This window comes from Empidonax traillii, unplaced genomic scaffold, assembly GCF_003031625.1.
Source record: "Empidonax traillii isolate 1590-97213 ecotype Southwest subspecies unplaced genomic scaffold, ASM303162v1 scaffold487:size479533, whole genome shotgun sequence".
Classification (NCBI taxonomy): domain Eukaryota; kingdom Metazoa; phylum Chordata; class Aves; order Passeriformes; family Tyrannidae; genus Empidonax; species Empidonax traillii.
In genome coordinates, this window is record NW_020955680.1 from 339559 (window position 1) to 351887 (window position 12329).

Here is a 12329-nt window from a genome sequence, read left to right on the forward strand (position 1 = left end):
ATATTTTTCACTTGTTGTTAACTATCTTTGTTATTATAACAGAGATAGCAAATAACTGCATTAATTGTATGAGTGAGTAGATCTTGATGATGAGAATGTGATATATCAAAGTCTTCCACCAGACTATTGCAGAGCGTTCTTTTAAATATGGCTTTATTGAAGCAAAACCAAGAAAGAATATGCTGATGAAGTGAACGTTGTTGTTAGTGATTAATCTCTTGCCAGTAAAGATAGTGCAGATTCGTAAGTTTTGAGTGGTTGAGTTTAACTCTTGGAAGCTGAAAGGTGGCCTTATTCTAACATAATTGCTTAATTTAAAATATGCTATTAATAATATGGTATTTATACCCATAAACCCTTCTGTTAAAAATTTAATTACCACATATTAAATACAGGTAGCCAAACTAGTTTAAGCTTTGGGAATACAGAAGAAAATTAGTTGGTTGGGGAAAAAAAAGTCTACTCAAAGATTTAATGGGCAGTGATTGATTGGTGATGATGATACCTCCCTACCTTTCACTGTTTCATCTTTTATGGATGAATAATCCAGTTTGGTTTTGATTAAACTTGGTAAGTTTGTTCATATACCATTTTAAGAATCAACAATCTTAAGAACCACTGAACTACATCGTAGGTGAAATCCTTTGAGAAAGACAGACAGACAGAGAAAAGGATTTTAGAATCTGACTTAGTTGATCACCTGATCCAGAAGCTGAAAACGAAAACCGGTGACGAAAGGTGTAGTAGGTGAGTAGCATAACATATGGGAAATGCTGAAATCAAGCAGTAGTTTGTACAGGTCGTTGATGTCTCCTACTACCCATGTCTCATTCTCCTTTCTCTGGCCTCTGCCAGTCTTGGCATTTAACTTCACGACTAACCTGCTTCTCAGGTGTTTTGTAATGGATCGGTCAGAAGCTGTGAAAGAAAATTATTCTTTCTAAAAGTTACCTTATTTCTAGACCCTGAAAAGAGAATAGAAAAACCCTTGTTTGGTACTACTAAACAGAGAAATGCAATAACTATGATTGTAATTACACTGGCAGATTTGTCTTTTAATGATTCTTGAATGTGGAAAGTAAATGGATTCAAACTTACTATTGAAAGCTTCTTTGAATATGCATGCTCTTAAGTATAAATACTACTTTGATACCTTAGTATTCTGTCACAGAAACCTGTAAGAAGTAGATTAAATTAATAATTCAGAGAGACTATTATCATAAAATATTTTTGTGTTAAGATCTAAATCACTCTTGCATGATTGGGAGCACATTTTTTTGTATCCATAGGAAGCATTTCTTCTAGATCTGATTTTTTTATGTAATTTTGTATGATTTCCTGTCAGTTCAAGAATAGACTTTAATCTGCAGATATGTGCTAGGAAGTATCTGTAAACTAATTCGTCTGTTGGAATTAAATAAGTACATATGATAATCTGAAACTATTGTCTCATTACAGTATTTCTTTATTATTGTAAGTTTGTTTCCTTAACTGTCTTTGTTTATTTTTAGAGAAACCTCAGATAATCTTCCAGTACCAAATCAAAAGGGATTGTTTACTAATATTTCAGGTATTTAATATCTAGTTTAAGAACATACAAACTTTTTCTTTCTGCTCAAAAACTATTTTACAAGAAAATATTGTTGGAACAACTAATTTTAAAAATATTACCAAAATCAGAGTAAGAAGATAATTTATAGCAGAGCTTCTGGTTAGAGACACTGCCTCTTAATCTCAAATGTTGTTCCAAGTGATGTAAAACTGAATTTTTCTCCAAACTAACAAAATAAGTGCTTAGACCAATGAACAGAATATTCTCCATAGAACCATTCATTGATGCAGTGATCCAGGAGGCGGGGAAAGCCAAACCCACAAACTTTCCCAGCTAAGAAGAAATTAAATGTCATCCTGATAAAAAGTAAATTGACCTGTGATTGTTACAGTGTTGAGTCTCATGTACATTGACCTACTAAAAAAATTTAAAAATAACTTTTTTTTCAAATGAAAATGCCTTTACATTTCTAGCTATGGATTTGCACTCCTTAGTCTGATAATACGAGTTTATATATGAAAATAATATTAAGTATTTATTGTGTGGATAACGTTTGGTATTCTTGGTAGTTATTTTATTAAGCACTGATATAGTGGGTGGTGGTGGCTGTTTTAAAGAAATGTTTCATGCACACAATTGCATAGCAGTGAGGGAGAGAGGTGGCCAAGTTTAACTTGGGGGTTTTTGTGTATGTAATTACCAGAAGTGGCAATTTGAATTTCAAAATAAGGTATTTCAAATTTTAATTATTGGGGGGAGCTGGGGTTTCTTCTTTGTTTTGTCACTGATTCTGCAGTGGGACTGAGCATTAAATAGCTGCCTCTTCCTTGTAAATAGCTTTTCTTTTTTGATGTTAGGTATGCTGCATTCCTTTGTAAAGCCATTGGAAGCCATTTGGAACATCTTATTAGTTTCAGGGAAAACTGATGTAAAATACCAATTTTTTTAGTCTTAACAACCAGTCCTTCAAAGTGATAAATAAGCGTTTGAGAATTTACATGCACGTCTCACTGTCCTGTCAGGCTTTGGAGGTTTTCGGGAGCTTTTCAGACCCTGAATATATACACAGATTTTATCTTGTTAATATTTGTGAATTTTCTGTTTCGTATTACTTCTTGTATAAAGTAAGTTTTAGTTTATAATCTGTGTTTGCATTTTAGGTGTATTTGAATCACATGGAACTCTCGTAGTGCCTAACGTTAGTGTTATAGCTCCTGAAAAATTATCTGCCAGTGCCAGGCGTCGTCAAGAAATTCAGGTACAGACACATCAATTAAATATTAAGAAGTGTTCCTTAAAAGTTAAGGAATGGTAGAATTCATATTTCCATTATTACCTGACTAACACAAATTCATCCTATTTGTTTATTATTCATGAAATAAACTAGGAACAACACAGAAGGTTGAAGGCAAAGAACACCTTTTTTTGATGTTTTGGATGTTGGAGATTATCTCTGATATTGTGGCTTAGCCATTCTTGTGCATACATATTAGAAATCTTATTTTACTTGATTCTGGAAGTTCCCTTTTTTTTCTTTTTCTTTTTTTGTCTTTCCCTCCCCATTTTTAAATGCTGAAGTGTGTTAAAGGTTCGTGTGGTTTAACCCCAGCCAGCAAAATCAAGCCCCACACAGCCACTTGCTCACTCCCCCACCAGCAGGATCAGGGAGAGGACTGGAAGGATAAAAGCTAGAAAACTCACAAATTGAAATAAAGACATTTTAATAGGGAAAGCAAATCTGCACACACAAGCCAAGCAGAACAAGGAATTCATTCACCGCTTCCTGTGGGCAGGCAGGTGTTCAGTCATCCCCAGGAGAGCAGGGCCCCTTCACGTGTAACAGTTACTTGGGAAGACAAACACCATCACTCCAAAGGTCCCCCCCATTCCTTCTTCCCCTCACTTCATGTACTGAGCAAGATGTTATATGGTGTGGAATATCCCTCTGGTCAGTTTGGGTCACCTGTCCTGGCTGTGTCTCCCCCTAGCACCCCAAGCCCCCTTGCCCAAAAAAAAACATGTCTGTATTTTCAATCCTGTGTTCAGCACAAATACAAAACTCAGCCCTGTGCTTGCCATTGTGAAGAAAGTTAACCCAGCCAAAACCAGCACAAAGGTGCAAGTTCATCATACTTCTAATTAGCAGTATGTAACAGATACTCTATGTATTTTATTTCATTCTGTTGTCTTAAAACTAAAGGCCTAAGAAAAAATTGCAGCTTTAAAAAAACCCCAAACCAACCAACCAAAAACAAAATCAAAACCCACAACCCTGCCTAAAACATTACATTATAGTTATGTAGAAGAGATTCAGTGATGCTGGAAACAAATGTCAGAGTTTTCTCCTTTAGGATTATTAACTACAAGATATTTAGAGTATATGGTAAACCAGAACTTTAATCTTCTCCCCCCACCTTGGATGTGCAACAAAAAAATCTCCCCTATAAATAGTTCTTGAAACCCAAATAAACGAATGAATGTTATTCTCTGAGCTTTGAGCTAAACAGACCTACTGTTTTAGGTTTTGAATATGCAAAAGCAACTTTTCCATGGTAGAAAAGACAACATAATGCAAGGCTGCAACTACATTTGTAAAGTGCTACCTTTGCAGGACCACTAGCTTGCTCTGGAAAAGTGTTAGAAGGCATGACCCATTTTTTGGTTTGACTTTCAAAATCAAGTCAAGTCCTTCTTCAGCTAGAGATAATTCATGGTATCCAGTCACAGGTTCTCACGTTCCTGTGACAAGTTATCCACCACACAGAAACAGAAAGGCAGTTTTCATTAGGTAGGTGAGCATCCACATTGTAACGTGCGGTTAGTTCTGTCAGCTTTAGCACCGTGCCAATGTTGGCAAGTGTTTACAATTGCTGCAAGAGTGGCTTAGCCCCAGTCTCCTTCCTCTCTGCTCATCAAGGATTATTGTGACATTGTTACTGGAAATTATATTAAGCATGAATTTTAATTTAAATATTATATAGTTCTACACCTTGTGTTAGAAGCAGCCTCTTCTCATCTGTGAAATAGAAAATCAGCACTTACAACCCATTATCACACAAGCAGTGTATTTTACTTTTGCCCATCTTTTGTTCCTAGGTCCAAACAAGACTTCAGACATTCATTTCTAGCCTGCAACAGAAAACAAGTGAGATTGACATTTTAGCTGTAAGTATTTGGCAGAAGCCTGAATTGTTCCAAATTTTTAATTGAAATGGATGATGCAGTTCCTCTCTGGAACAAACTACTGCCAATCGCCTCACTTCAGAGATACCAAACTTCTGGTTAAATAAGATCCATGGCCTGTTTCTTTAATACTTGAAAAGCATTAAAGGGATGTATGGGACAGTTGCATAGAACAAAATTTAAAAAGTATTTAGTTATAAGCTCTTAAGCTGTAATTATACTAACTACTGTGTTAGATTTAATAACTTGTTCCTGCTAGATTTGCACTTCCATTTAAATCAACATAGCTCTTGTCTGTATATAGTTTTTAGACTTCGCTGACAGTGTCACAAAGGCTTTTAAAATGGTATATATGCTTTTAAGGAAACATACTGCCTATTTGCTGGCACCTATCTGGAACTTTCCATAATGGAATTTGTCATGAACACTGTGTTTAAAATTATTAAAACACTTGTAATTTCCTAGTTATATCAGCATGAGTACTTCTTTGGAAATCAAAAATTCTGGCTCCCTTGGCAAACTCATTGAACAGAGAACTGTTAAGTACTGATTTCTTGGTATTTTTACAGGTAGATCTGCCAAAAGCAACTGTGATACACTTCTTATCGTTAGAGGTAGGCATTTAAGTATTATTGTTAAAACTCTAATTATAAATCTATTTATCTAATGATAAATTCTTTTTCTAATGAAGTGCAATGTAAAATTCACCCATTGTAGTGTTTTTCTTTCAAGGACTTTGAATTAGGTTTTGAAACTTGAAAGGACTTTTTTACCCAAGGAGCTTGACTGTGACTAGAAAATCATTTTTGTCAAATATCCAAGTTACACAAAACAGCATTAGGAAGTCCTAATCCAAAGCTCTGGGTTTTTTTCCCAAAGAATAGTTAACTGAAATTAAGTCTTAACTGCACTTTTTCAGAAACCAGTAAGCATTAATAGCCATTTCAGCAAAGATGATGCTTAAAGCTGTTAATGAAGCAGGACCCAAAATACAGAGGCAGTTGTTTGAAGTACAGTAGTTGAAACATCTCTTGGTGAAGCCAAGATAAAAAGTGAATGTATAACTATTAAATTGGCACCTTTAACAACTTTGGAACTGCTCAGTGCTGGACAAGGGGAGATGACAACACCAAAGACAAAGCTTTCTTCCTTCCTCCAATGATAGCACTATGTTTAAAGTCAGAAGCTCTTACTAGGGAGATGGATGCCTCCCCAGCTGCTGGAAAAAAAAACCAAACTCAAGAAGGGCATCCTAGAGAGTGCATTTAGTACTTCCAGACCTTTCATTTGCTGCTCTGAAGCAGTGCTTGTCTGGTAATCAAAACCCAGTGAAACATTTCAAGACATTTTCAAAATATTTAGTTCATCCAGTCTGCTCAAATCATGAAGATAGTTTATCAGCTTTCACTTAAAAAAAAAATACATGTGCACTATTAGCTTGCATCATTCATTTTTGATCACCATTATATCACAGTTACTATATTCTGTCCAGCACCACAAAATTGATAGAGCCATTTTCATTGCTTATGCCTTTTTAGCACAAAAATTTTTTAAGAAACTGATCCCTACATTCTTAATAAAGTTGCAGGTGCTGTTGGTATCCATATTCTTTGAAAGCTCTTTAATTAAGGAGCATTGACATTACATGATATTGAGAAGACTGCATGCTATTTGGTGAAGTATTTCCTTCACAAGAGAATGTAAGACAAGTTCCTTGTCAATTTTTTTTTCTTAGCTTGATGGAGATAGACAAGCCTTTGATGCTACTGTGAGACAGTTGATGTCACGATGGCCCAAACAGAGATGTTCATACTTACAAGCAATTTGTGATGAAATTTACAGTATCAAAATGGAAAAGAGGTAAATTTGTTAAGCTCTTACAGGTACATAAACCATCTTAATTATTTCTGCATTCAGACTACTAAATAAGCTGCTCCTACTTTGTCCTCCTCTTTCCCCTCTCCCTGAAGCAAAAATAAATATTCAGTATAGTTCCTTGAAAAGTATGGGAAAAGTTTAGTGGTCATCTAACCCTCACTTACTGGTAAAATGTAAATTCTTGGCCATGTAAATTCCTAATTTTTTATAAGCCCTTTCAAGAAACTCTGAAATGTATTGCCACTTTTATCGCACTTGCTGCTGTGTTAATAAAACTGAATAGCAAACAACTCTATGCAGTCAGATATACTGCTATACCTAGTAGATATACTTCTGTGTAAATACAGTGTACATATATGATGGTATACATATATGCATGTATCTTTCCTGATCAGAGGGACTCAGCTTGCCTTTTAAAACTCATGAGCACATTTAATTCCTCCTGCTTTGAAATAATATAATGGCAGTTAGGCACAACTAAGAGTGCCCAGCTTCAAGCAAACATGTACAGTAAAGCCCATTTCTGTTTTCTAACCATAAAAGCATATATGTTCAACTTATAGCCTCCTTGCTGGATTCTGGCAAGGCTGAAACCCAGATAGTCCAGATAATCTGCACACATCCAGTACATTCAGTTTTAAACCTCAAATTGTCAGCTGTTGTATGTACATGTATTTATGCACATTCTTAAACCTATGTTGCACTTGACTGTACTACTTAACCTTTAAATTAGACTAAAACCTTACTTTGGTTCCTTTTTCTTAGATGCACCAAAATCCTTCATGTTTGCTAACATTTACTATGGCAACTAAAGAGCAAGTGAAGCATTTGTTTTTCTCCCTGTGACTTGCAGGGCTGTGAGCAACAGAACCCAGTTATTACATACAAATTATATTCCATACAGTGTTTGGTATGAATGTAATGCAGTCCCTGAAGTCTTACTTTCCCATTTGATACCTGAGCACTGCGTAGTCACAAACCTATAGATCACTGAATGAAAACAGAACAGGCTAGATCAACTGAAAGAGGATGAAGGGGAGAATTGCAGTGACAGCCTAACAAAGACTCACTGATTTTTTTTTTCTACTCAATCTTTGCTGTTATCTTATTGCACTGATTTGTCACAGGAATTGTAACTTTTGAACCTGCAAAGTTTTAAAACTGTCTCTTTTTTTCTTCCCTCTGCAGGGTTCCTGCACTCATCCTGTACAGTTACCGAGATGAATACAAGGTTTTGTTTTAGTCCTTAAAGCATCTCTTATGGGATGCTCTTAAAAATAGACAACAGTGTTTTGTCAAAAGGAATTTCAAAAAGCTGTAATAATGCAAGATGGGCAAGTAGTGCCTTTTACCTGTGTCCAAATTGAATTTCATGTATATTTTCCTGATTCCAGCCAGGACAGGGATAATTTTTGCTGCAGGGGGGAGAAAGTGGGGCCAGGACTCAGAGATTATTCTGTAGGGTGAAGGTGTCTCTTCCAAAGAGGATGAGTCCCTTCCAGGACAGAGGGAGCGGTCAGGCATTGTTTCTGTGGCAAACATTTGCCTCTTTCTTGTATCCTCTGTCGTTAGTATTGTTGCTGTTCCTGTTTGTTTTCATATCTCATTGCTGTTTCCAGTAAATTATTCTGTTTCCAGTAAATTATTCTGTTTCCAGTAAATTATGCTTAGTTCAGCCTGTGATCTTTACCTTTTGTGCCCCCAATTCTCCTCTCCAGCCTGCCAGAGGGGAGGGGGGGTAGCAAGAGGCATATGATTTCAGTGGAAGCACTAAATTGGAGAACACTATTCCTGAAGCACAGCAGCCTTACTGGAGAATACCATTCCTAAACCACGACAAATGTAAAACTGTATTATGTAAAAATGTGGAAATAAATGTTTTATAAGCAATTAAGGAGTCTGACTATAGCCACAGCTATGTATCACAATGTAATTCTTGCCCCTTATGCTACAAAAATCAGCTGTACAGATGTAAAACTCATTTTGTAAAATAGTTTTCAGACTGCCTTTTATGCAACAGTAGTACTGCAATGGGAAACCTCACTTCAAGAACTAGAGAGAATAAACTGCCTTCAACTGTGACAAACTGTTTTAAACTTTTTTGAAGAATTTTTATGTAATAAAAGGTTTAGCTACTGAGCCTTCTTGAAATGTGCATTACAAGCTTTTAGTGTGTGATTGGTTTGTTGTTTTCTTTTTTAAACCTACTGTTTTAATTTGTATATAAAGTATGGTAGATTTCAGACTGAGAGCTGTTACTGGTGCCTATGCTTGTCCTGTCTGTACTTTTGCATTTAATTCAAGCTTCTGTGAGACAAAGACCTAACAGAAGCAAGTACTTGTTTCAGACCTGCAGGATCTAAACCGAAGAGAAAGAGTAATCTGCATGTGCTTGAGGCATAACCAAAGTTTTGAACTAGCTTTCCTTACCTGGGTTATCAGATTAAGTCTGAAGTCAGTAATGATGGGAATATTATAATTATCTTCTTGAAGCAAGTAGCGCAACCCCATCAGGAAGAATGAAGCTGAGAATCTGAAGATAGGTTACAGCAGCCTTAGTTAACTATGAATAGTATTATACATCAAATACTGGAATGAATATGCAGAAATGTTAGGGATTTCTGGAAATATACTGGTGTTCAAACAGCTTACACCTCTTTCCTTCTCTAACTTAAATGACTGCCCTTAGCACTGCAGGCTCATTGCACTAAGAAATACCTACTTAGTAATTTCTGCTTTGCTCTTTTAGTAAAGGGGAATGCAGAGTTAAAATAGGTAGAGGTAACTTTAAAGAAAAAACCAAGAACTTCTGAGAACTGTGAAAGTTGTAAGAGCAACACCCAAAGCAGCATCAGCAGAGTGAATCCTAAAGGCACAGATAACTGTACCATTCCTAGCTATTCACTAAGACAAGTCATTACAACCAAATCCATTTTTCATTATGTTTAATAGGAACAATTAAGTATTTTTACATCTGCTCATATGAAGGAAGGAAAATTCAGATCCCCAAATATATTGAAGGATGAAGTTTAAAAAAAATAACAGTTTAGATGACATGAGCATTTTTAGGCCATGTCTGAAGGGAATATGATGCAAAGTCCTACCCTCCTCCCACCCAGGGACAGCACAGCTTGATCAGCATGGAGTAAAGGCACAGCTGCCTGGCTCTACAAGAGCTCCAGCATTGTGCCGGCTGCCTTAAGGATATCCACACGGCATGATGTAGACTTGCCCCTCAGATTAAGACACACAAACAGGAAAGCAGCTGTTCCTGATAATATGTTGGCACCTGCTCTCCCTGTTATTACTGAGGCTCAGGTATGAAACTGGGCATCTGTCACTGGGACTCCTCCTCCAGTCTTACTTTCCTTCTGGTATGGTGCATTTCTCTTCACCCTGTGTTACCCCCCCAAACAGATTTCACAAACAGCAGCAGTATAAGTACAAAACTTCTAAAGCTATTTTAGTAAAACACTGTACATACTCCTGCCATACAACAATCCAAAGAAAGCACCTCTGCTGTCAGTTTAAACAAAAGTACTGATCATATCCCAGCATCCTGCTGGAAGGAAAGCCAAAGACAAGTGGTAACTCAAAAAGAAATGGACTTTGCTTTGAGTGCGGGTCAAGTCTGTTATGGTGATGGTAAGACACTGTTCTGTCACTGTGTTGCTTTACTTTTCTTGGTTTTGCTTTTCTTGTCTTTTTTCTTCAAGCCATCCATGTTAGCCCTCAGCAGATTTGAGTATGCCTGAAACAACAGTTGGAACCATTTAAAAAACCCAAATACTTAAATGATAATATGTGAGAAGCAACATTTTACGTATTACTAAAGGACAGTTATCTGCATTCTCAGAATAATGCTCTTACACCATGCACTGCAAACATACTGTTTCTAAACCAATACACAAAGTCAGAAAAAATAAAACACAACTTTTTTTAAAACAAATGCAGATGGATGGGTAGTCTAAGGTTAATCTATATAGCAGTTCAGCACAGAATTAACCTATTCACAGCTGTCCAACACTTCCAAGTGACCATTCCCAACAGCTACAGAAAAGGAAGATAAAAGGAATAAAAAACTTACCATCTGGAATTTATTTACTTCCTTTGAGCTCACCTACAAAAGTAATACTGAAGGTTAACCAAGAAAACTCTGGCGTCTGTTTCAAACCAAGTATCAGTACATGTTTATTCACCAGATAGCACCTAGTCTCTACCAGCATTTGGGTCCATTTATCACATTCAGTGGTCAATAGGCTGTACTGATATAAGACTTCACTCATTTAGAAAACTGAAAATACTACTTGATTAACGGAATCCTCTAGAGGCCATTCATCCCTAATGCATGTGTTTTCAAATGAGAAGAATGTGAAGGAACATTTAGAGGAAGGTTTGATTAACTTGTAGGGCCATAAAAACACTGCAGCCCGGATTCGCTCAACCATTTCTCAACATTTTTCCTTGTGTCACATCATAGAGGAGAGCTAAAGTCAGCTAAAACCTTTCCCAATCCCTCAAAGTAAACATGTCAGGTTTTCAACTTCTACTTAACATTTTCTGAAATTTCACTTAAAATACAGAGCATTACATCAAAGACCCACAAGGCCACTAATCTTTTTAACTCAAAGTTGTCACTTACCACTGTGCTAATTTTCTTCTTTCCATCAGTTGCCCTTAGAAGACACTTATTGTCTGCTGGTTCAAAACTTTCTACATGGCCTTTGCGTGGGACTGGTTTTGTTCGGCCATCATCTGTATTGAAAGAGAATGTTTATCCGTTATTTCATTAAAATCAACAGATGCCTTCTGACGTTAGGTGTTGAAAGAATGCTCGTGATCTGTAAAACTGACAAACTGTGATCTGAACTGACAAACTGTTCACAGACCTCTTACTCTGTAACCCCAGAAGGATCAGTTCCATGAGCTATATCTGTAAGAAAAAATAAAGTAAATCCTCACCCCAACATGCCGTATGAACCACCTGCTCCAGCAGCAGTGTGCTTTAAGTGCATGTCATCCTGCTGTCTTCCACACAGGGCCTCTCAAGTAGTGCCAGCTAGCCAGGAACCAAAGGAACATGAACAGACCAAGGCAATACTCGAATTCTCCTTGTATAGAAATCTAGTGGGTTTCAATTACTGTTTGACAATCAGAAAGTCCCATATCTCCCACACTCCGAAATAGTCTTACTCAAAGTTTATTAGTACTACTAATGGCAGTACCTTTAGTACTCCAGTAGACTGGTTTGTCCCTGTGACCGCTACAACTGTATCTTTTAAAATACCTGCTGACAACAGTCAAGTGTAGAAGAACACCTCCTTAGTCCAGCACCACACGCGAAACTTACATTTCTTCAGCGTTATGAAAACACTCCCGGAAGTTCTGCACTTCTGGAACAGCCTGGTAAGCTCCGTCAGGAACTGCAAGAGAAAAGAGACCCGGCCTTGGTTGTGGGGCACCACACAGAGCCGAGCCCCTCTCCCCGCGTGGCCTCGACCCGCGCCCTCCATCCCGCGGGAGCCAGCGCCGAGGGAAGGCGAGCTCCCGGCTTTCCCCACGCCGGAGCCGCAGGACACGAGGCCGCAGCCAGGGGCGGCCCGGCTCGGCGTTCTGACTCCAGACACGGTGTCTGAGCTCCCCACAACCCCCGCCGCCCCGGCACTCCCACCTCCCCCGCCCGCGTCACCGGGCACAGCAACGCTCGCCCCGCTCC

The 12329-nt window shown here is 37.7% G+C and overlaps 2 protein-coding genes and 1 long non-coding RNA gene across 8 annotated transcripts in view; 1 reads left to right on the top strand and 2 right to left on the bottom strand.

The window, feature by feature from the left end:
* EIF2AK4 (eukaryotic translation initiation factor 2 alpha kinase 4) overlaps window positions 1-8088 on the top strand; it is a 37072-nt gene extending 28984 nt beyond the window's left edge. For 4 of the 5 annotated variants that reach the window (XM_027896205.1, XM_027896202.1, XM_027896204.1 and 1 more), the window contains 7 exons: window positions 635-747; window positions 1512-1570; window positions 2713-2810; window positions 4649-4717; window positions 5305-5349; window positions 6471-6595; window positions 7802-8088. In XM_027896205.1, the coding sequence (XP_027752006.1) occupies window positions 635-747; window positions 1512-1570; window positions 2713-2810; window positions 4649-4717; window positions 5305-5349; window positions 6471-6595; window positions 7802-7856 (564 nt within the window). In that variant the 3' untranslated portion in view covers window positions 7857-8088. Of the gene's footprint in view, window positions 1-634; window positions 748-1511; window positions 1571-2712; window positions 2811-4648; window positions 4718-5304; window positions 5350-6470; window positions 6596-7801 lie in introns of those variants that run through there. The other variant, XR_003572607.1, reaches the window with a different exon arrangement.
* LOC114063740 lies at window positions 4604-9247 on the bottom strand. Of its 2 annotated transcripts, XR_003572609.1 has the most exons (3): window positions 9044-9247; window positions 5815-5954; window positions 4604-4681 (listed from the first exon to the last, which is right to left on the bottom strand). It is a non-coding gene; the product is annotated as an uncharacterized LOC114063740 (long non-coding RNA). The 2 variants fall into 2 exon arrangements; XR_003572608.1 differs by lacking the exon at window positions 5815-5954.
* A 283-nt stretch (window positions 9248-9530) lies between these two features.
* SRP14 (signal recognition particle 14) lies at window positions 9531-12261 on the bottom strand. The gene is made up of 4 exons (XM_027896212.1): window positions 11964-12261; window positions 11256-11368; window positions 10701-10733; window positions 9531-10364 (listed from the first exon to the last, which is right to left on the bottom strand). The coding sequence occupies exons 1-4, from the start codon at window positions 12124-12126 to the stop codon at window positions 10275-10277; spliced, it is 399 nt and encodes a 132-aa protein (XP_027752013.1). The 5' UTR covers window positions 12127-12261; the 3' UTR covers window positions 9531-10274.
* Window positions 12262-12329: the final 68 nt, after the last annotated feature.

Coding starts and splice junctions, on each gene's coding strand:
- SRP14 (XM_027896212.1), bottom strand. CDS start 12,126: ATGGAGGGCGCGGGTCGAGGCCACGCGGGGAGAGGGGCTCGGCTCTGT. Junction 10,734..11,255: donor AGAAGAAAATTAGCACAGTG/GTAAGTGACAAC, acceptor TTACTTTTGTAG/GTGAGCTCAAAGGAAGTAAA. Junction 10,365..10,700: donor AAGTAAATAAATTCCAGATG/GTAAGTTTTTTA, acceptor CTGTTGTTTCAG/GCATACTCAAATCTGCTGAG.